Genomic DNA, 24,070 nt, shown 5'->3' with positions numbered 1-24,070 from the left:
ACTTTGCTTTCCACTGAGCAAATCTTGTCCAGCTGAGCTTAGCAGATGAGCATGTTCAGCACAGAGCTGATTAACAAACTCTGTTTCTTCATCAGCTTTGCTCTGAAGTTTTCTCGTCTGATGTCACTGTTCCACATGTTTCGTCTTTTACCATGATGCATCAAACTGCCACCAGTGCCAGGGAACTGGGTTTTGGCACAAACTATCTACAGCACTACAGGGACAGTGAAATCCCCAATATTGCATCTTTTTCACATGTGATCCATCAGCTACTTAATAAATGTTTTAAACATATGAACCAAGAAACAACCTTATTTTCTAATTGCAGCTTCAGGTCACAGGTTATACTTTATCTCTTAAAAAAACTGCACTGTCACCAGAGGGAAAGGAAGAAGATAATCTTGCTTTGAGTAAGAGGAAAAAGTAAGAAAATATCCAACCTTACACTGTGTATTTTGACAGCATCTGCTTTATAGAACTCATATCTCTGTTTACTATTAAAAAGCTCTTATTTGCTGAAGCATTCCCAGACCATATGTTATCAACAAATGTTACCAACCAAATACAAACAGTAATTTTCATTAGGTTTCCTTCATGAGAACATTAACCACAAAGAGAATAAATGTTTCAAATGACAGTAAACATACATAGTAAACCCTTGACAACACCGTGGTGCTTACATATTCATACCCCCAAAGCCCTGAAAAGATCCACGCCAACAAACAGAGACCCTCAGAAGTTGGGTTTTGTGCAGGTTGAAGCCTGCGGTGATGTCATTAGTTGCCATAGTGATGCTCAGCATAAGGCCATAATTCATGTCACTGAAACATCATTTGTATTCAATCTAAGTACTCAGTTTATCTGTGCTGTGTATTAAATTATTGTTCAGAAAATTAGCTCTGGACAGTAGTTAGGTATTAGGATCTTTTGAGTGACTAACAAAGTAAGGGTTTCATTTCCACATTTAATCATTATGCAGGTTATCACTGCAGGAGTTTATTTGTTGGGAAATGCCTTGGGACCCATTCTAGACAAAACCTCTCCAGAAGTAGCCACGCTATCTTGTCCCCAGATCACATAGCTCATGCTGACACTTCAAAGCAATAATGCATCTGCAAACAAGGACAAATAATGTAATTCTGTCCAAAAGGAGATATATATACACACACACATATATATATGTATATATATGAAATGAAATGAAGTACACATGCAGAAAAATCCTGACAGTCCTTTCTCAGTTAGGACCATATTAACAATCTCAATCCCACCTGAAACCCTCAGCCCGGCCTTTCTTATTACCCAGTATATCCCAAAGCCTGGAGCTGACCGAGAAATGCTGCTGTGCATAGGATCTTTGCTAGAATTATCACCCTATTTATAGCATCTGTGCTATTCCAGTGGTATCACTAGGATCTATTTGCATCTCCAGGGTTTCTACTTAGGCATCAAACTTAGGATCAGTAGCTAAACTCTTCTGGCTGCAAAAAGCCAGAGGATGAGACATGTCCCAGGTGCTAACTTGACAAATACTGGCCCTTATTTTATCTTTTACAAGCAAAATAAGTACATCATCACTGTAGACTTTGTTTCTACGGATTCTCCTAGAGGTACCATCACAGTTACTAACTAAACAGTCTAAACCACAGAGATTTTTTTCTGAATAAAACATAAAATGATACATATCCAGAAGGCAGGAGTGGACAAGAAGGGAGGAAAGTCACCCTTGTCCCTCACTACCTCCTGACATGGGGCACTTGGGGGATGGGCTTACCTGTCTGATTTCAGGAGTGTTTGGGAGCTCTCACAAGCACTGTCCTGACTGGCACACAGACAGAAAGTGATGTCTTGGCTGATGCAGGTGCCAGGCTGCTCAGACCAAGCTGCTGTCAGCTGTTTCAAGCAACACATTGGTGACCTTCTGGCAAACCTTCATGCTGATGCTACTCAGACCTTCCAAAACAAGTAAAACCACCTGGGCTCCTCACCTTGCTGCTGCACCAAGATCTTACCCCTTCCTGACATAAAGTCACTGCAGAAATCGATACACGTGAAGTGCTTTACATCCTGGTCTTTGGATGCAGTCTCTGAGTGCTACCAAAATGCAGACACAGGGATGATAAAGTCTCCTCCCAGAAGAGACCTTTCCAGGAAGCAGCCTCAAATCTTGGGCTGTAAATCATGTGTGCCCAAAGGTCGAGCACTGGGAAAAACAATGTTAAAGAAGCCTACTGGGCATTGAGCTAACCTACCTTCGTGCAGCTGATGGAGTAATACATCTTTACATCTAATGTCATGCTAAGGTGTGTTTCTTTTTTATATATTTCTAGAGATACAAGAAAGGAGGAAAATAAACAGTTTTCAAACATGTTTAACAGTTTAACATGAAGAAGCCTGCGGGAAAGCTTTTTGTTATATTCTCTAATGCTTTACATATACCAGACATTCGAAAACATGAAATAGAGGTCAACAACCAAGATTATGGTTATTAGTGATTTTTCTGAACTCCCCTTGCCCATACTCTGAGGCTGGAGTTCATTATAATGGAGCACACACAGACTTACTCAGCTCAACAACAAAACCTGATGCAGGGACGGCATTAATTACACCAGGATGAAAATGCTCATTTCATTTTCAGAAATGGGTATTTGTGAACTTCCAGGAACAACGTAAATGAGACAACTCTGCTCGTGTGCTGAGCCCTTCTCAAGCGGGTGCTGGGAAGGCAGACAGCTTGCTCCGCTTCGGGAGCAGTGCTGGTGAGGCACTGAACTGGCAGGGGATGCGGCAGCAGGGACATGTCTATGACATGTGGTGGAGGCAGTTGCTCACACCAGCACCAGCTGGGTCACAAAGCAATAATAAAAAAAAGTAGGGCATCCCAAAGCCTTCAGGAAAGTATGTATTTTTTGCAGCTCTCGTGGGTAACGGCAATGGATAATAGGTTTTTTGGTTTGTGTCTTTGGGATTTGAAATACCCAAAGGCAATAGAAGAATTCAGGGTTTTCTTTAGGCTCGCTAAAACAACCCACAGTCTGGGTCACACAGCTGGAGACCCACAGGGTGCAGCTCCCCACACAACTCTTGTTTCAGTGGAAGAATGCTATAAACCACAGCCAGTTTGGGGATGCTGAGTTGGGGACAGTTACAAACTGGTTTGTGACTTACTGCAGTAGGACCACAAACCTCGACTGCGGTCAGCTGAGTTCTTCTAAGAAATATAACCCAGGTGCAATACACCATCTCAAGAGATGTCGTTATTGAAAGATAGAAAATCATTTAGTAAGAAACAAAATAAGGTGCTGAATAAAGACACTAAAGTGAAGAAAGTGTGTGATGCCTGCTCTGCAGCATCCAGCGAGTGCATCACAACTGAGGAAAAACATAGATTTAGGGGACTCTGCTACCATGTACATGCACCCAATGTCACCTGTCGTGGGCTCCTGCTATTGTAATAAGGAGAGATCTAATAGTCAGTGGAGTTAGGCCTTAATTTGCTTCATCCCAACTTAGAGGCAGGAAGCAGATGAAATGAAGCCTGCCCTAAAATTGACCTTGTCTTTCCACTGCTAAAGAGGGGTGCTGAAGGTGGCTGCTGCAGGTGTATGAAAAAGATCTGAAATGAAAACCTCAAAGAATAAATATAGATGCAGAGAACCTTCTATGTTTCTGCTCATATGAAAATGTCTTGGGGTAGGAAATACAATTCAGGTGCTAAGAAAGGTACCTTTCCACTCTGCCTGTATAAACAGATTGAGAAGGGTTTGTATCCAGGACTTGATTCCTGAGAATTGCTGAGCCTCCTCTGGGATTCCTCCCACGGTTAAAGTCTGATATGTTTACTCACCTTCAGAACAGGATAACCAAAGTCATCAGACATGGATTGACAATATGGCCTATTTTTGTTCAGTTTTTTCCCTCTCATTCCTTTCTGCTGACAGAACAGCCTTTCAGTCCCATCCCCTCGGAAGAAGCCGAGTTGGAGTGGGAGTGACAGAGCAAACAGATTTGATTCCTCCTAGACTTTATAACAACAGTAAAACCTGCTTCCATCGATGTAACTGCTGTGCAGGTGACAAGTCAGCATCCCCGCACCATGGGCTGGCAGTGGTGGCTGTACCTGCCTTCCCCTGGAGCCGTAACACAGAGTGAGGCCACGTCTCTGCACAGAGCACTGACATCTGTTCTGATGGGATAACCCAGGGGCTCTCTGAGTGAATCCATGGTTCCCCATGACATCCTAATTCCTGCTGAGCATAAAATACTCCTTATGCCCAAAAAAAAGCATAATCAGCAATTATTTTGCTTATGAAAAGGGTGCTCATTTACCCCAAAACATCACTGCAGAAAGCACTATGGTGTTATCCAAAAGGTGAGCAGAGATAGCACATCCCTAAGAACTGGGCTCCTCCTGGCAGCAGCTAAGGATTTCTTCTAACCTCCAGCATTTCATAGACTGCCCATCTTTTGCTCCTAAGGCTCTGAGACATGATGTAGGTGTCGCGCATGCAGACACCATCTTGCTTAACATCATGCAGCCAGTAGTACCAGACAGCTGATAAAAGGCACCATCGCAACTCCCACATCCTCAAACTGGCTACGGCAACACTATGACTGCCGGCTGAGGGAGAAATATGTCTAGGAGAGTGTCACATCTGCGTCTGAGTGTGCAAGGTGCAGAAGAAACAGAGTAAAGCTGACAGAGATTGCAGCAAAGCAAAGCCTGCGAAGGTCTGCTCTTGAGCTGCTGGTGGTTCACAAGCAGCCCCTGCAGACCCCATTCCTGTGCCAGCACTGTGTCACTCAGCTGCCAGGTCACTGCAGCCAAGAGGAGCTGCTGAGGCCGACAGCACAGCTTTAGGAACCAAAAAAAGGATGATCTTTGCTATAAAGAATATGCAGAGCTTGATTTCTGTTCCCTGAGCATAGCTAGTACACACCGGGAAAGTGTTAAGGGGAAGATGTAAGAAGGGATGGGCGTTGGATTTAGTCACATAATAGCTATTTATGGCCACGAGATGGCATTCCTGCCCCAGAGATGTCCCTCTGCCACACCTGTACCCAGCCCAGCCTCACCTCCTGTGCCCAGGACCACACACTCCTCCCAGCCTGCTGCACCCCAGCCTGTGCTTCACTGCAGAAATCCTGCGGCTGCCTTGGATGAGAATTTACAGCAACGCTATTCACCACAGTTTCCAAGGTATTAACAGGGAAAATAAGTAGCATGATTACTTAGTGTGATATAAATGACAACTGCTTTTCAAATGCCCTGTGCTTTCAATACTATGATACTACAATTAGAGGAGAAAAGCTCAGCAGGAGGAAATGGGAATGTAAACCCAGCAACCTTTTACTGGGTGGTCTGAGTTGAAAGAATAATTGCTTTTAGAAGGGCTGCCTACTGTATGTGCTTCAGCAGTAGATCTGCTTTGGATACAGCACAAGTTAGAGTTTCATTCATGAAATGGGTCTATGTGCATTTACTATCTGCAGTTATGATCTCTTGTACAAGGTGACTGCCATGCCACACACACACTAATTGAAGTTTCCTTTGGCCAAAGATGCCCCACTGAACCAGCCACAGAGCTCCTCATTTCACAGACTGATTATTTAATTCAGACCTGGTTAATCACTTCTATCAAATATTCTCACCCTGCAAGAGAACACAACTACAAAGGACTATAGCTAGTTGAGGTCTGGTTATGATTTAGACTTACTAAGGCCAGCTTTACAGAAACTTGGTGTCTCAGCAGCACAGACCATGGAAATGGAGACAGAAATCCCCTGCCTGAAAATCCAGGTTACTGGTTTTGTGCCAACATAGTCTAGACCCTCCTTTATAAAATTCAGTAGGGGAGAACAGTGAAATACTTCTAAAATGTAAACAGCAGAAAATGGCACAAAGTATTCTTTCAAAATCAGTTGAAGAGAGGAGCAAGAGGTGTGAGACCATCTCCTGCTGTTGTGACTACTTACATTTTTGCTGTCCTATATACTTCTAAGCCAGGATCCAGGACAGGAAGCCTTGATCCAGCCAGACACTTGGGACTGGGTTTGTTTTGCATAACTTCTGATGGCTACAAGTCACCCTGGCATCTCCTGAATCAGTGGAGATGAGTGGGCACTTCCAGCAGATGATGACAACTCAGCCATCTCAGTCACGAGCATTTTCTCTGCTGTGAAACAGAAGCATTCCCCTAGTTTCATGGAGAGGAAACCAAAGTAAGGGCTGAGGTAGCCACTGGCCCAGGAACACACAGCCACCAAGAAGAGCCAGAGCAAACACCCTTACACCACATCTTTTGTTTCCATGGGACATCTGTCCCTAGACATGTATTTTGTGTCCCTGTCCTTACAATGATGCAGGGCTCAGCAACCCTGGCTTGCAGGACTTCATCCTTCCTTCAGCAATCATCAGGGGCTGATGAGCCCTCTCCCCACCAGCTGATGGATCCTGCAGCTACACTGGCTGTGCAGCTGCTGGGAACCCCCTTCTCACCTCCTCTAAGGCATGGAGGGGGAGCTGCTGCAGATGCTCTTGGCTTTATTTGCCTACAAGGTGTGGCAAAGGTGTGAAGAAACAGTGAGCTGGGCAATACACTCCTGTGTGCTGTGTCCTGCCTTTCATGGACTTTTCAATCTGCAACACCTTGGAGTTGCTCTGGAAGGGGTTAAGGAAAATGCTGCCACGTCCCTCTGCTCTCCAGCCACATTTGCAAGCTCCTCTCTCCACGAACATGACTTGTCCTCTTTGCCCATGCAGTGACAACAGCCCATAGCTCCCTTTAAGTGCTTTCACATAGTGTTGCTCTTCACTGGGAGACCTGGACAGGCCTTTCAACCTTCATTTCACAGAAAGGACAATTCAAACGTTGAGAAATCATTGTCAGGGTTGGATTTCCCATTAAACCATTCCCTCTTCCAGAGCTCTATCCAGGCAGGAGTAGGCACAGTACCAATTCTTTACATCATGCTTTCTATCTCCCTACACTGCTCTGCAACCAGCAACAGCAGTACCTCTATTAAATAATAATGTGCACTACTTGTACCCAGAACTTAATATATAAACCAACAACCGGGCACTCTTCATGTCTCATCCCCGGCTTTTCCCTCGTGTGACGTACAGAACTTGCTCTGAGGCATGGCTTAATTTCTTTTAAAACACCAACCATGAGCATTAAACAAAAAGACTGACTGTATCCCAGGACTTCTGTTTTGCAGTCCTCCTCTTAATGTAGCACTATTTCAGATCACTGAATCTCAATTTCATTTCAATATCCTTTTGGTCTTTACTATCCCATCTTACGGTTGCATGCATGGGAATGATGAAGCAGACGGGTGTTGACGAAAATTGCCTTGGGCATCATCACACCTTCTGGAATACTTAAATTTGAATGTATGTGCTATCACAGGAATACATAATTCCCAAGTGCATAGAACACTCAAGAAATTAGGCATCTGGAGAGAAAAGAGAAACATTCATCTGTGAAAGAGAAGGTACATGAGCTCAACCCTTACTAGACACTAGAGAATCCAAGTGAAAGCAATGCTATGTGCTCTAAAGGTCAGGGAAAACACAGCCAGAGCTTGCACTAACTTGATAGCAGAGAATCCAACTAGAAGAGCTAAGTCTATAGAAACAAGCCTTCATTATTCTTCAACGCAGTTTCTAGTGTAACATTTACAGTAGAGGAGGGAGGAGGGACTGCACATGAGACTTCTGGGAGTAGGACCATGCCTGGGATCACATCTGCAGCCCCAGCAGACTATTGCAGTGCTGTCCAGGGGGCTGCACCATGGCAGTGCAGCCATTTGAGTGATGCTTGGGGTAAGGGAATCCCTAGGAGGCATTGCCTTTTTTTTTTTTCTGGGGAAAAACTCAGCTGCTTAATATACAGCACTTTTTTTTTTGTCCCACCATGGTCCCCAGGGCAGCAGCTGAGCTGTGTAAGAACCACTCCTGCAGAGCAGCTACAAGGAAGCATCAGAACAGGTCCTGAATTCCTAATTAAAAAGGCCACTAAACCACTTGTGTGAAGGCTTCCCATAAGTAGATCACATGCCTTCACCTGGGTAATAACTTTTTAGTGCATTTTTCACTGTGCTTAATGACCTGTCCACAGCCTCCACTTTCAAAAATGGGTACGTCATAGAATAAATCTCAGAAGCCTTATGGAAATACTATCACATGCACGAAAGGGGATTTGAAGAGCAGTTCAGACTGAACTAACGGCAGAAGATTTCAAGTGCAAAGCCATGCAGAATCCCATCTGAAAACTCGCTCCCAGACATCCAAAATAGCTGGAAGTGAAGAAATCTTGTGTATGAGATTTGGACGCCACTTTGTACGCTGCAGTCGTAGACAGGAGGACTAAAAGCAACTCCCCTGAAGTTCCTGTCCCTGTCATTGTCACCTCTTAGCCTGGCAGCATCATTGGCTCAGAGCATCCACATCATGCTGACAGAGAGCAAATCTGAAGATTTCTCCTGGAAGACTTTTCCCCAACAGATGCCTTGGGGCAAAACAACCCTCTGCTCAGGGACAAGGGCTGTAACTCAGAAGTGACGGTGTCTGATGTTAGCTGTACGCAGGGCTCAGTCACCTACTTTGACACATTCATAAGGCTCCTGGAGGCTTCCTAAGGAAAAAGAGCTGTAAACATCTGCATGGCTGTGAAATGAAATCATGCAACTGGAAAGGCAAGCCAATCAGTCTGGGTAATTAAGACAGCTTATATTTCATGCTGAAGCCAACTAGAAGAGGGAGGGGAAAAAAAAGCAAAACCAGCTATCTCCTAAAATTTCCTTTTGCTTTGTCTTTTACCCAGCATCATCAATTTTGCTTACACAGGGCTTAGCTAGGCATGCAAACCTAAATACAAATGACTGCTTAAAACTGTGTAGCCACACGGGTCTTCTGTCTGAGCTTTGCCATGGGGTGAGACCTGGACTGCAGAACCACATGTCTGGAAGCCACCTACCAGGCACAGCACCAGTGGCTGTACTAAGCATTATGCAACACAAATTATGGGCTAAACACGGCTCCCACTCACATCAGTATAAACCCCTTTAGTTTAGTGGAGTTAAAATTTGTTCTACAGTGTACAGAACATTTATTTGTGATTTAGACACACAAGCTCATCTCAAAAGGACCTTTCTCATTTTACCACAGGGATGTGTTCACAGCATACCTCAAATAACCGTGGCTGCAAAACACTGACTGCAACGAAACGCTCTTATCACGCTCCTACTCTGTGCAAAGCCACTGAGCATCACTTCAAACTCCAGGGCCTGAGGCAGGGGAATCCTGACTGAAAAGACCAGATTTTCCCCTTCTGCAAAGAGAGAGTGAGGGCATCCCTGCCCACCAGCCTCCCTTCCCTTTGCTGCTCACCGCCCATCTCCCAAAAGGAGACAGTCACCGAAGGTACCGAGGAAGGATGCTGTGGAGTTTCTCTCCCTCCTCACGGTCAGACGGGGGCCCTGATGGATGCAGCACACCAATTTGAAACTAAGACCCTAGCTGAGCGATAAGCTGGGAGGTTTGGTGTAGGGATCTGAACAAGGGCAGCCTGTTGCAGCAGAGATAAGCAGCTGAGCTGTCAGAGCACCTTGAAAGCAAATCAGGGAACAGCATCAGGAGTGAGCACAAAGATAAAACAGAGCATGTCTGTCGCTCAGGACTGTGGCTAAGGGAACGGAGATGGTTTTAAAGATTATCAAGAGTGAATTTCCAGAGAGGGTATGAGGCCCAGGTTCTTGGTCACAACAAACAAAATAAAAAGTGACATGGAGTCAGATGAGACCCATTGAGTGTCGTCTCTCCAGAACTGCCTTACAGCACATGCTCCAGAAAACTGTATGGAAAAAAACCCAGGCAAGAAAGAGTGAGCTTTTATCCTTCAAAAAAAATAAACTCCATTCTCACTTCCCACACACTGAGCTACTGCATGACCATTGCACTAGGACTGAAGTGGCTGCTCTGCAAGGGGGGATATATAACCTCAAAATAAAACCACTTCCAGAGTCAGAGGAGCAGCCCACACCTTCAACCCTTCTTGTGTGTGCCAAAACATCCAGACAGGTTGGCCAGATTTTCCCTCAACCAGTTATTTATTGCTTTTAACCCTAATGTTTCTGCTGAGCTCAATACAGCTACACCTGATTTTCAGTACTGTAAGCCAAGGGAGAATGAGACTTATCTACATGCTGAAATACATCCAGGTGAATACACAGCATTTATTCACAAGACACGTAGAACCTTGTTGTTGTCCATGTTTCTTTGTTTTCTTCTGTTTGCTCCCATCAGAGAAAGGTGGTATTATAAAAAGATGAATCACTGGTACAGCCCACAAGCACTGCCACAAGCACAGGTCACTGTTTAAATATATCCAGCAGCCTCTTTAGGGACTGTAGGGCAGGGGTTTCGTGGCTGGACCTTTTGTGCTATTCTCAGGCCGTACAAACAGCAGCATCACTAACACAGCTCCTGGAAGGGCAGAGTCAGAGAGGTGCAGAGCCACCTCACCTGCCATGCTGTGCAGACAGCAGATATCAGGCCAATGTGTAGGGAAGATACAGGGGTATAAAAGATCTGCAAGAATACAATTCCAGTGCGAAAAGCAGTAAAAATCCCTCTCGCACTGGGATTTGAGATCTTTTGTAGAGGCATCTGCAGTTTAGGGCATAATACAAAGGCTTTTTCTTACACAACTTATTAAAAGCGCTACTAATAATACGTTGCAAGCCTGATCTGAAATAACCCTTGTTATTGCAGGTCTGGCTTTCTCTAGAACGGTGCTATCCCCTGTACCAGCGCTGAGGCAGATAATCCTCACATGAAGGGACTGGGCTTAAAATATCAGGAACTCAACACGGAGCCTGAGAAGAAATATCAGACTAGTATTTACTGATGTCCTGAAAGCCACTCTCCTCACACGACTCATCTGATCACTTGGTACGCGTGGCCACTAACGCTGTTGCCGCCCTGCCTTCTTCAAGATCTACAAACAGGATTCAAGCTTCAAAGTCACTTAGATGCTTTTGAACATCTTCTTCTCAAAACCTGCTGGCTTTGCAGCAGGGAAGACAAAAGGTGAACCTCAACTAGACCAGTACTTCTGGAAATCCTTCCCTGGCTAGGAAATCGCCTTTTTCCATGAGGGGTGTGTAGCCCAGGTTGGCATCCCTGGCACAGCATCAAGCTGAAGAGCAGCCGCTGCCACCGGTGTGTTGTGGGGCCTGGGTGTTATAGCCAAGCACTAGCATTTCAAGGACATGTGAGAATACAGTGAACAACTCTGTGAGTCATTCTTTAGGCAAAAAGATGTCCTACAGGGTCATGTGGCCTTGTGACACTCTCCTTGCACCTCACCAGGACCCATGGCAGTTGTAAAAAAGAGAACTCTTCCAGTGAATCTTACTGTTCAAATGTTTGGGGTTTTTTTTCCCTAGTGTGTTTGAGAAATTTAGTCTTACAGGCACTTAGCCTACATTTCTATTTTTTGAGCCTCTGGGTTACAAAAGTTTTTGGATGTACAATAGTAACCTGCTTCAGTATTTATACTTCTGTAGTGCTGAGGCTCAAACCCCCAAAGTGTGCTCTTCACCCCGTGGCAGGCAGCATCCCCTGCCAAAGCACACAAAACCAGGGATGCCTGGGGAGCAAGCGAGCTCCCCTAGAGCAGTCCAGGATGCTTTTGCTGATCTAGTTCCTTTATCAATGAGTGTTTTGCTTGTCATAAAAAGCACACAAGCAAATACGGTGTGAATGACCTCGGTGAGAGTGACATTGACATCTAAAGAGACTCTCCAGAAGGCTGTCTTGGCTGACCACAAATCTGTTTGCAAGTCAGCGCATCTCAGAAATGCACCAAAGTCTTCTCTGAGCTGTTTCTATCTCTGCCCTTATCACCAGAGTACCTGAGGGCCTTCAAGTCTTGTATTAAGCAACATGACAAACATGTCACATCTCGTTCATTCTCTTTTTCCTTCTCTCCTGAAGAGGATAATCTAAGTGCAGCAAATTGCTTTCATGGGGCTTTGCTATTCTGTGCCTGGAATGAGAAGCAAGGTGAAAGAAGCACTTCTAATTTAAAGAGGACAAAAGGACGAGCTTTCTGTCATGGTCTCTTGTTTCTGTGTAAGGTTATTCTAGTGCTTCAGCTTGGGTGGTCTTTGTTTTTGGAAGTAAAACATCCCAGGACCATCAAGGAATGTAACTGTCAAACCTACTCCCCTCCTAAGGTATTTCCATAGGTATTAGCCTAAGTGCTCGGGCAACCTGGAAGACTTAAAGCCTGGCTCATACCTCTACAGGAAGCCAGTGAAGAGAGAGGATGAGTGTGATGGACTTGCATAACTCATATCAAGCCACAGCATTCAGCGTTGGCTGCACTTTCCTGAGGGCTGATGGCTTCCTGCCCAGACACTGTACATTTCATTATGATAAAAAGACCCACTCAATTAAAGAGCTCACTCCTGTAGCCCTTATTTTCAAAACAACACTTGTATAAACGGTCCTACGGCTGACAGCAAGAAGGCTTGCATAAGAAAGGACAGATCCTTTGAGCGAAAGGGGGATGAACAGGCCAAGCTAAACAAGCACATGTAACCCAGCAGAAGTGTGTTTTCCAGTATGGGTAGTAGCGATTTCCCCTAAATAGAGCCCAACTTTCTCCACTGAAGCAATAAAAATACCTAAACCAGTTTTAACTGCAGGTTCTTATGGAAATTTTCTTCCAAGCACAGCTCTCCTACTTCCCTCTCTGAAGCAGATTTCAAAGCGTTTTGAAAAGTCAGCCAGGCTGCAGCACTTTCCTTGATTGGGAATATTGTTTTTAAACTGCTTACTACAGATTCCTGCTCTTCCAGCACAGTGCAGGGTGCAAAGCATCAGCAGTTTCTGCACCTCGGCAGGAGGACAACCCACAGAGGGAAGGCAGCCTTCGCCTCAGCTCTCCTCTCTCATCAGCGTGTCTTGACCTGGTTGCCCGCAGTGCTTGTGCACTCACATGTAACACAGTGCAGGTTTTTGGCTTTCTTTCCATGAGATTAGGAAGCTCCTGGTGGAATGTCACTGGAGAACGGTCACTCGGAGGGAATGGGATGAGGGAACAGAGAGGGAACATCCCCACAGCAGCCCCTCCTGCACTGCTCCCCACAGTCAGAAGGGGCTTCCTATCACGTTGGCAATTCTTCACTGTGAGGATGCACACCAAGAATTTCACTTAGGTGTGAAATCTCTGCAGTGAACCAGAGGAAAACTGTCTCAAATCCATACAGAGAGAGTTTCAAGTTAACTAATCCCACAAATAAGAAAAGAAATAAGCCATTCATTATTTTCTCCTTCCAAATTAATGAAGATCAATCACTACTAGCAGGCTTATAACAACATCTGCCTAAGACAAAAAAAACAAATATGGGGCCAAGGCTGGAGATTTGGGGACCAGGTCAAAGAAGACAGAACAAGACTCTGCCCTTGAATGGAAGCAGGGCAGAGTGGCCTCAGGTGAAGCTTTAACCGAGTGACTTGAAGCTCTTCCCAGCTCCTCTCTCCCACCTCTGGCTGTGTCTGCTGGTCCCCATCAGCTGTTTCCCTTTCTCGTAGGACTGCCAAAACCCTGACAGTGAGGACAAGATTATGTTCCTACACCTGATGGCACCAGTTCAGATGGACACTCAGGCAAGTATTTATCTAAGCACATGCTTAACTCCATCCCTATTTAGCAAAGTACTTACGTATAGGCACAAATTTATATCTCTATGGCTACAAGAGACATAAGCCTATCATTAACACTTTTTTTTTTCCTCAATCAGGGCTTATGTGCCATTCTTAGTTGCAGGACCATGCTCTGCATACATGAAAGGCCACGTTTCTCCTCTGCTTCTTAGAGTCCCCTCTGGTGTCACTATGCAAGAGCCAGAGCTATCTGCAGTGACTCAGCAGCACGGAGATGGGGCAGGGGCGAGCATGGTGGAGAGACCAAACGGCAAAGCAGGACTTACGTTGGCTTTGAGGCTTCAGCCTGGTCAGTCTGCAGTTTCTCCCCACCTTCAACCTCCATGGTGCAGTATACAATACGGTTTGGGGCCAGCGACTTCAGACCTTGCACCTCCATGATGACAACCTGTGGGGCAAAGGAAGAGGAACGTAAGAGGAAGAGGAGCAGCCTCCTTCAGACCTCACTGAACATGGGGCTCAGACGGCGCTGGGATCCTCCACGTGCTGCTGGGATGTTCATGGTGGCAGGTGGGCAGGGATGGTGGCACTGCCCAGGCTGAGACTGGACCACAGCAGCCAGAGAGGTCTGTATGGAGACTGTAAGGTCTCCCTCTAACTGCACATGGGTTTGTCGAAGGCCTTGGGTGCCCAGGGCTGTACAAAGCTCCAGGAGATAAGCCTCATAGACATAGTCCTGCCCCACCTAAAAGTGCCTCTATATGTCAAATCCAGAAAAAAAACAACACAGCTACTCAGCTGGTGCCAAAAGCCTGTTTCAAGATTAATCATAGAATGGTTTGAATTTGACTTTTAAAGATTGCCTAGTCCAACTTCACTGCCATGGGCAGGCACATCTTTCACTAGATCAGGTTGCTCAGAGCCCCATCCAGCCTGGCCTTAAACACTTCCAGGGATGTGGCATCCACAGCTTCTCTGAGCAACATGTTCCAGTGTCTTACTGCCCACATCATAAACATTTTCTTCCTTATATTCAATATAAATCTACCTTCTTTCAGTTTAAAACCATTGCCCCTTGTCCTGTCACTACTAGCCCTGGTAAAAAGTCTTTCTCCATCTTATAAGAAATCTTTGTTATTAAGAAATCCCCTACTAAGTTTCTTGCAGGTGATTACCCCCCCTTTTTTTTTTTAAAGGTGATTAATCCTGTTAACCATGTAGCTTAAACATTTCTACAAGGAACACTGTAGGAGTTTTTGTTCATGTTCTATTACAGCTAGCTATGAAATATATACACAGGAGTTTAAAATTCCTGTCCTAGCACCGAGGTTCCCTTGCCTGGCACACAGAGCTCTGCAGATCCTCTGATGAGCACACATTTTCAGTAAAAGCTCTCTTGCAGCAAGAGTTTCATGCACAGAGCAGTGCACAGACCTGCCAGCTCCTGAAGTCAGTGCTTCACTGAGCTTCTGCTTCCCACCACATGGGTTCAGCTGGAGCAAAGTGTTTGAGACACCCCCTTGTAAGGGTGAGTCCCTTTATGCACAGCTATACGTGCTGCACAGGCTTTTCCGACAGAGAGGTCTACCGCTTTGTAACAGTTCCCTGCTCCTCCGTACAGGAATGCTTAGAAGTCCAGCTTTGTTTGATGCTGCTGTTGAAGGCACCGTCTCTGGGTTTGTAGCTGTATTTTAAAGTAAGACTGAACTGAATGTTATAAGGATGGTTTCAGACATCTAATGAGTTAAACTCTGAGACTAGACAACCACTGTTGTTAAGTTTTGCATTGGCATGACATATATAACAAGAGACTCCTTAGGATGAGAAATAAACAGGAAGCTACACAAAAATAGAATTTTCTGATTTTTCTACACCCTACATTTTTTGTTCCATCCTGGTAGTTGTTTTGAAGACATAACATAAACCCACTCATTGACAGACAACAACAATTCTGTATGGGTGTGCTGATGACTTCTTGGAGTAAAGGTCTTGCCAAGACCACAGATATGTTTGCACAGAACAATTAAGTAGGCTGAAAACAGCTACTGCAGCAACGCTGCTTCCAGGAGTGAGACAGCCCACGTCAGGGGTGACAACGGGTCCCTGCACAGCCTGCCTTCCCCTGGGCTGCACAGACAAACTGCTTGACAGAGCGCTGAGCAGAAAGTCAGTGCTCAACACAAAGCAGAGAGCAAGCCCACAAAGCACAATAATTCCACACAAACTGCAAGCCAATCTGTTCGGTGCATTCAAACCCCAGCAATTTTTCATGACTGTCCAAGGAAGAAGGCGAGGCTTGCAGGGCAATATGGTGACACCACTACCTGGCAATAATTAAACACACTGAGGTCTATGGTGTTGCATAATTGTACTGGTTTCAGGGACAACACAGGCTCAGGGTTACTGGGGTTCAGTCAGTAACAAGCCACATGAAGAAGTCAGTTAATGATGCAGATTTCAGAGTCATTTGATCTACATCAGCAGGAAATGCCAGATGGTTTATCTCACATGGTTTGTTCCAACATGATGGTAAGACACCAGAAAAGACATAATGTTTGACCACAGGTAAAGCTCATGGTAACTCAGGAAGGAGCCGTTTCTCATGGAGACCAGAAAGTGATTTCCACTGACTTCTCTACACCTCACTTAAGTTTGAATCAAGCAGAAGCTGCCTGCTGTGATCTTTACTTTTTATTTATTGTGTGCGTGAAGCTTACCTCCAGAGAGAATGACAGCACAACATCTGACTTGGAAAGCTGGTTCTCGTTTTCTTCTCCCATGTCAATTATTGAGGTGTTGTGACTACGCTTCAGCTTTTGCAGCTTGAACTCGGAGCCTCCTTTAGACACAGGCATGCTCTCTAAGTTTGCCATCAGGAGATTGACAGATGACTTCAGCTCCTCGATGTACATGTTTTCCATTTCTTTGGACACAAACTTTGGAAACTTGCGCTCCTTGGATTTGGAAACAAAAACAACAGAATGAATTGCGGTGACAATCAGCAACCACTTGTTGCACAGAGACAGTCCCCCAGGAGCATCTGCAGAGAAGTTTGTGAGCAGGGAACTCCCACAAACCAGATGACAAATTACAGCTTTCCCCTGTGTAATGAAGAAGCATTATTGTTTGCTTCCCATAGAATTACTACTTGGTCCTTATCCAACTTCACTGTTTCTTGCGTGCACTTGCATTTCATTCATTTCTTCAATCTGCAAATGACCTTCTTCATATATACGTATTCACAATTAGAAACATTCCAAGCTAGATCTCAGCTGAACTTTGTGACTGGCAGCAATTTGCTAATGATTCAAAGGATGCTGACAGTTAGGGACCTGTTTTCCAGTCTCCCAAATGTGCTGGTTCTTTTTAAAACACTTGTGAGCAGTTGCTCGATTAGTTTTCTAGGTGTGAACGGAGCCCAAGGAGGCAAAAGCAGCAATGTGTGGGCAGGAGTTTGTAGTCTCAGTTGGAAGAAGGGGTAAAATACCTTTTCCACTACTTGCCAGGGCCTGTGTCTCCCTTCAACAAGACAACCTTTCACTGGGAGACCCTCCAGTGCTGCTTGTTGTAAACAGCCTGTTTAAACATTAAAACTAAAGGTGACAGAGCAAAACACGATGTTCCCAAACATGTGTTCTCAGCTTTGAACTACTGCCCACGCTCCAGCTCCACTAGGATCACTGGTATGAGCCCTACATCTTCTGACAACTCTGCCCATGCCCCGAATCTGCTCAGGGTTTGAATATCTCTCAGAGGGTTACGAGGGACCATGCAAAGCATGGGACAGCGAGGCAGCATATGCAGCCACAGATCTTGAGGCTGATGTGCAAAGTACCTTAGTGGCAATTCATAATATTGTAAAAAGCAGTTTGTAAAAGGTATGCTGGAAAAGAAAACGATGTCATGTTTCTTTTAGAAGACTGTCATCTGGCTGCTGAAAGAGTACCCTGCTGCACTAGTTTTTGCATCAGTCCTCAATAGTTTACACATTACAAGCTCGTAGCAGCACTTGTACCAGGCAGTTAAAATACAGTCTTCTGTTTCCAGTCTCAATCTTGGGAAGCAATTCCCTCATGTAAATTAGACCTGGCGTAAGATAAACTACCTAGTCAGCCTGTTGTTTTTTTTTTTTTCCTATGTATTATATAAGTTGTAAGCCACTCTTAGGAAAAAAACAAACCAAAACAAAACAAGTGCTTTGTAGATTTTGAGAACTACGAACATTATTGCTTTTGCACCCTGCTGCTGTCCATCTCTCCTGGAACTAAAATTTTGGCACTGCCCCTTCAAACCACTTCAGAAATGCAGCAAGGACAGAGACAATTCACCAGCAACTTCTCATACCAAGGCTAAAACCACGTGTTTTGAAGTGATGCGTAACAATTTAACTGGCACTGGGTCTGGTGATGGAAATGCAGAGCTGGTCCCAAGTTACCCATCGGACTGGAGCTAGAGCTGGGTAAGGCCTTGAGGAAAAGGCAGTCAGGGGATGCAGACAACAGCAAGAAAGGATACTAGTCACCACCACATGTACTTGGAGCAGGGAAGAGACAAAAAATGGAGACAAGAGTGGAAGAAGCAGAGTTTAGAGACTGCAAGGAATGACCAGTCCAGCAGGCTGAAGAAGAGTGGGTCCAGCCCCAGATAAACATATTGCTCTGGTGTAATCACAAGGTGTCCTTTAGCTGTCCCTACATATGCTCCTCCTTGCCCTTCAGGCCAGGTGACTGGGTGGGTGAAAAGCACCACAGGAGAGCAGAGCACTTGCGGCTGCACAGAAAAATCCACCTCTGCCCTGGTATCACTGAGCTATCACCAGCAATGCTGCTCTCATGCAGCTGCTGGAAAAGTACAACATGCAGAGTGAAAAGCCTGTTCAGACTCAGCTTTAAAACACCTACTTGACTTTGAGCATGATCCTCAAGCTGGCTGGCTCCAACGTTGGGCTTGGATGGAGTTATGCTCAGTGAGGGACTCTGCCTAATACTGTGCTGGTGTTGTGCTGAGCTGGGCTCTCCTGGGCACACAAGGGGGTAAAAAGACCCAGAGCTGGTCCCTGGTTTCCAGATGCAAGAACTGGTCAGTGAGGGAGGCTAGTGGGCATGGTGACTTTTTCAAGTTCACACGACAGGGCAGACAGGGGCTTGCAGAGCTGGAGTTCTGCAACACTGCAATCCCAGGTCCTGTTAGACTCCACAGCCTCCATTACCTCTGAAATACAAATACTCTAGCATTAATTTCTTAATTCATTAACAAGGCATTAATTTGCCTTTAGCATGGAATCTCCAAGACAGCCACCTCAGGTCTAGTTTCATAAGCGCAGTAAGTCTTCCTGTGCAGCAAATATGCATCAAAAGCTACAAACCGGAGATAAAATTGGAAATGCTATCCTTTCATTGAACTGAATTGTGAACCTGTCCTATGCTAGCAGGAAAGTAGCCTTGCCTGGAAAGAAGGATATAGAGAAAGCTTCAAAGGTCATTTGGATGCTTCCAAAAGACATGAGTCTGAAAGAACAAGCTTTCTTGTAGGCAGGTGCTGGTGGGATCTGACATTCTGGAGAGAAGGCCTGTAGCAGTAACATGAAGGAGATTAAATATCAATACCTGCCAACCACATCACAGGTAAGTCACTTTTACTTTAAACTGCCCTCCAAGCTGCACAGCTGCATGTTGAAGGTTGAATTCTGCATGGGGAAATGTCAGGTTGTGTTTAGGATTTTCTCCTGACTGCCTCTTGCAGGGCCAGCAGTGGCATGGTTTGTTTTCAGCATCCTTAGGGGAGGAACGGAAATGGCAAATTCTTGTCTGCAAAAAATAATTCATGAAGCTGCAGCCTCTGCTCGCTGCTACTGACCCATGTATGCATGTTGTGTCACATACCGTAAAGAGAAAACGAAACAGGGAAACCAGGCAATCTCATTCCAGCGCCCAGTGCCTGGCTGCCCATTCCAGCACCCAGTGCTCTCTGCAGGGGCTTAACATTTTGCCACAAATAAAACACACTGCAGGTTTTCATGACAATAAAATGGCAAAGGGCCAAATGCTGAACAAAGGAGCTGCAGTCGGTTTGCTGCTTTGCTGCACCATCACTTGGCCACACGGTCCTTGGCCTCCTTACTATTTTTATCAGTGAAGTGGGAAAAAACAGAACCTACCTCCCCAAAGATGCAGCAGCAGCAGCTGTTGAACAGGAGCACTGGAGACCAGTAACTGCACAGGCGCTGCCAGCATCCTTGTGAACGCCTGACCGTAAATGAACAAGCTCTGCTTTGCACACCCGGGGATCTTGGTGTGGTCACTAACAGCCCTGATATTACCTTTCTGATAAAACCCCACAATTTGGCACAGCTAAGTGCTGGGACTGCTGCTGAAAGGCAGGTCCCTAGCCTGGGCTATTTCTCTCTGATTAGACCTTTTCATTTTCCTTCTTGTAATGGCTTCTTGATTATCAAGAATAGCCAGATAGATCATGTCAAATGACTTCAGCCCCATTAGGGCTTTATTGGTGACTGAGAGCATCTGATTAGGTGCAAGGATAAAATCTCAGCCATACTTATGTCAACAGGATGCAGGGTTTCTCTCCATCTATGGTCCATCAGAGGTGACATAAATCTGCACTGTATGAGGGTGTGATTTGCTCCTCGGGAGATGTCTCCTTATAGGAAGGCTCTCTGAAGAGTTGAGTGCTCAGTTATGAAAACTGTTTAGAGGTTCTGTGTCTGCTGCTCCGGACAGCAGTGACATCCACACGGTGCAACACCAGCCTCACTGCTGTTGTGCAAACTGTGAACACGCCTGGAACAGCACATCTGAAGTACCTTTACCAGGGCAGCATCTTACCTATGGGCAGGGAACTCTGGTGCCCATTAGGGCAATTCCTGGCTCCTTTTAACATGCCATCACCCACTCCATTGCCTACCATGTGAGTTTGACAACGAGGGCTCAGACATGCTCTTGCATTGGAGCACTTCAAGACAACTTCTTCCCTACTACTGAGGATTTGTAAGGGTTTTGCAGGAATCTAAACCATTCTGGCTCATGAGGACATTCCAAGAAACACACATCATAACAGTTTCATCTGTACTTGTTGTTTGGTTTGTAGTTAAAAATCTGCTCATTTTTAACTGGTGATTATTGGGAGAAGAAACATGTGAGGGAAGGACAGGACCTTGGGGGCTGCATCAAACTACTTATGTGTTTCTACATGAAGAGTTTGTTAATACAGAGGACGTTTCTTTTACCTTAGCAATTTGCTCTGCCATTTGAAGACGTCCATCTAACTCGCGTCTGATCTGTGCTGCTTGCTCATCTGGGTTGTCCAGCTGTATAAAACCAAAAAGCAAATCAAGGTGAAAAATTAACCAATGCAGCACCTTTACAAGCAGTTCACTTATTCAGGCTGACCATCTGTATTACATTATCAATTAAGTATAGCACGGATGGAGCGGTGATGGGCCCTGATCTGGGACAGAGCCCCCAGCAAAGGACACACGCAATGTTCACCATCCTAAGACACTACCAGGAGACTGTGCAGACCCTGTTTTGATGCCTGCCCAGCTCTCTCCAGGGGCAGAACATCCTCACCCCAAGGACTTACACCCACTTTGCCCTGTAAGCCTGATGGTGACTGTCTGAACCCCTGAAAAGCAGAGTGCTCTCTAGAGACTACCACTTCACTTGGGAACCCACAGCCCCCCTGTGCTGGGGGGCAGGACACACAGTGGCTCCAGGTCACCAAGCCAGACACCCCCTGCCCCTGCTTGCCACCCAGAAAAACACAGAGGGAGGCTCAGAAGAAATGCACAGCAATAGCATTTGCTTACTTTCTTTCTCTTTTACCCCATATTGCTGCATCCCTGTTCTATCACTTGACTCATGCAGTTGGTTTTCCCGCAGTGTTCAGCAGAGATTTTTTTTTTTTGTTTTGGCAACACAGCCCTGTGGTTCAGTGTTTGGCATCTGCTTGGCCCTGAAATGTCTTCTGAGGGTAAAATGTTGTTTCTGCCAGTTAAGCAAGCAATTACAGCACACGTGGAAGAGGCATGGTGACTGCTGCTAACAGTTTCCCACTAGTAGGACTCGGGGCAGATCTGTGATTTTTAGTAGGAATACATGGATTTAAATTACAAAACAACAAAAAAGCATAAAATCAAACTAGTCCCTGAAGGAGTCGATAGCTGCTGTAAGGAAGTGGCAATTTTATGCCTGCTTTCTAGACTCTAACCACTCTTTAGACTCTTTGGGGTTGTTTTGGTCATGGCACAAGACCAGAAACATGCAGCACGGGGGTGGTCACAGCACTGCTCCACCCACGAGGCACAAACTCAAACTCAGCATGGTGAAAAACCTCACAGTTTTGGTTCATTTACTCGAACAAACATGGCTTCAGACAGGAAGGCTGGTTCCTTCATCTGAATGTTGCCTTCGCTTGCAAAGTATCAGCCCTTCTGCCTACCAGCAAATGCAACTGCCACAAAACACCATAGATCAGCCTTTCCACTAGCCACTACACATAAGTGAGCTTTATTTGCTGGCTTTGGTCTGTGCTAACCATCTCCCTGGGTTTTATCCTCCTCTGGAGACAAACTGCTTGCCAGAAGAAAGGCTTGGCTGGCACAGTGCATTCTGGAAAGTTACAGCTACAACAACGACAAAAGTTTCAGTTCTCAGCCTGACAAACCATGAGTCCATCCACTAGCGTTCCCTGGATGGGCTGAAATACACCACTTTTTTTTTTTGTGTATTTTTGTTTAGTTTTTTAAAGCCTCCATCACTGATTTAATTCAAGCAGGAAAACTAGGCAGTGTCCTGACCGTGATCCAAAACCACTGGAGCTTCAATGACCTCTGCTGTGGTCACCCAGGTTTCATTCACACCAGCTGCACCACATCTTTGTATTCCTGACCCCAAAACCAGTAAAGAGCCATGGACCCCCAGCACCTTTCAGGATTAGCTGCCCCCATTAACTTCTCCATGAACAAATGTATCACACCACTGACCTCCACTGATGTGCAAGCACCTCTAAGAGCTGCTTCATTAAGGGTAGGAAATGTACAGTCCCAGTTTTCAATTTCTTTGCAACTCAGAAAGAGGGGGCATTATTTGAATTCCATCCAAACGACAGTAATTGAGGTTAATCACACACTACCCAAAATAACTCACACGCTAAATTTAGAAATCAAGGATGCTGCTGTGGAAGAGAGCTGGTTTTGTGGTATGATAATGAGCCTCATTCTTTCTGCACTATCTTGATTCTGCAGATGTTTTCCAGTGATGCTACAGGTGTCAAAAACCATGCCAAGTGACTGCAGAAGATTATTTTTTCTTAGGAGGCAACAAGAGTCCTAAGCAGCCTCCTTGGTTGTGGTCGAGTGGGTAAGGTATTGCTTTTCAGGGCTGTGCTTTCCAAGATTAATTAGTGATGCCAAGCCAGGCAACTGGTATTTAAAGGAAAAAAACAAAATATTTCCAGGCTGTATTTTCAATGACTTTGCATGATAGCTCCATAGCAAAACCTGATCTTTGAGAAAGCAATCACAGTCTGTTGTAGCCAACATAACATTTTCTTCTTGTTATCTCCAGAGGGGCACTAACAAAGCTGCCATGCCAGCAGTCCCTGCGTGTTCTCTGGCATATTCACGCAGACGTCTGGTGACCAAGAGCAGCAGCCCGACCGCTCAGCCACTTACTGCTCCTCAGCCTGGGAAGGGCTCCTGCTGCCGGCAAAGCAAGCTGAGTACATTTACACGGCCGTAACAATATATAGGGCCATTAAGAGAGTAATGTTGGTGCCTATAAAATATACTTTGCTTGTGAAGGCAAGGAGTAAATGTAAGGCGTGCTATCTAAGCCAGACCAAACATCCAAGTCAGGCAACACAGACCCTAGTATCATTAAAAAATATTATTAAAACTCAGCTTCTTAGATAGAGAAACAGCTGTATACATGCCCACTTTGTATTCAAATACTTGACAGCCAAATATAGAAATGATTTACAAAGTCAAAGAGAAATTGAATTAGTTTCATTCTGCATTATGATTATGTTATGGGTGTGCTATGAATAAAGCAAAGATATAAATCATAAGGTTGCCCCAGTCAATTAAATGTGAAAAGTATTATAAATTTCAGTGTATATATGATTTGTCATATGTGCTGGGCTTTTCTTCAGCAGCATGCCACAAATATATGACGTACATAATTTGCAATTCTCAACTGATCATTACCCAGCTGCCTGCTGGTAAATTAGATGTTTTCATACGTCTACTGGCATACGACATTAGTTCTCTCTGCTTGCCCTGCAGAGATTCTTTACGTTGGTGTAATGGTTGCTAAAGTGAAAGAATAAAATCAATAAAAATTATGTAGATTAGATTCTGAGTGGAACCCA

General features: G+C 45.1%; 1 protein-coding gene across 4 annotated transcripts in view; it reads right to left on the bottom strand.

The window, feature by feature from the left end:
* CADPS (calcium dependent secretion activator) overlaps positions 1-24,070 on the bottom strand; it is a gene marked incomplete at both ends in the record, with an annotated part of 216,706 nt that overhangs the window by 121,102 nt on the left and 71,534 nt on the right. For all 4 annotated transcript variants that reach the window (XM_080350539.1, XM_080350537.1, XM_080350538.1 and 1 more), the window contains 3 exons: positions 14,008-14,129; positions 16,399-16,635; positions 20,925-21,005. In XM_080350539.1, coding sequence (XP_080206665.1) covers positions 14,008-14,129; positions 16,399-16,635; positions 20,925-21,005 — 440 coding nt within the window. The remainder of the gene's footprint in view (positions 1-14,007; positions 14,130-16,398; positions 16,636-20,924; positions 21,006-24,070) is intronic.

The sequence above is a fragment of the Nesoenas mayeri genome (genome assembly GCF_963082525.1).
Source record: "Nesoenas mayeri genome assembly, chromosome: 10".
NCBI lineage: Eukaryota > Metazoa > Chordata > Aves > Columbiformes > Columbidae > Nesoenas > Nesoenas mayeri.
This window is presented reverse-complemented; position numbering and strand designations above follow the sequence as displayed.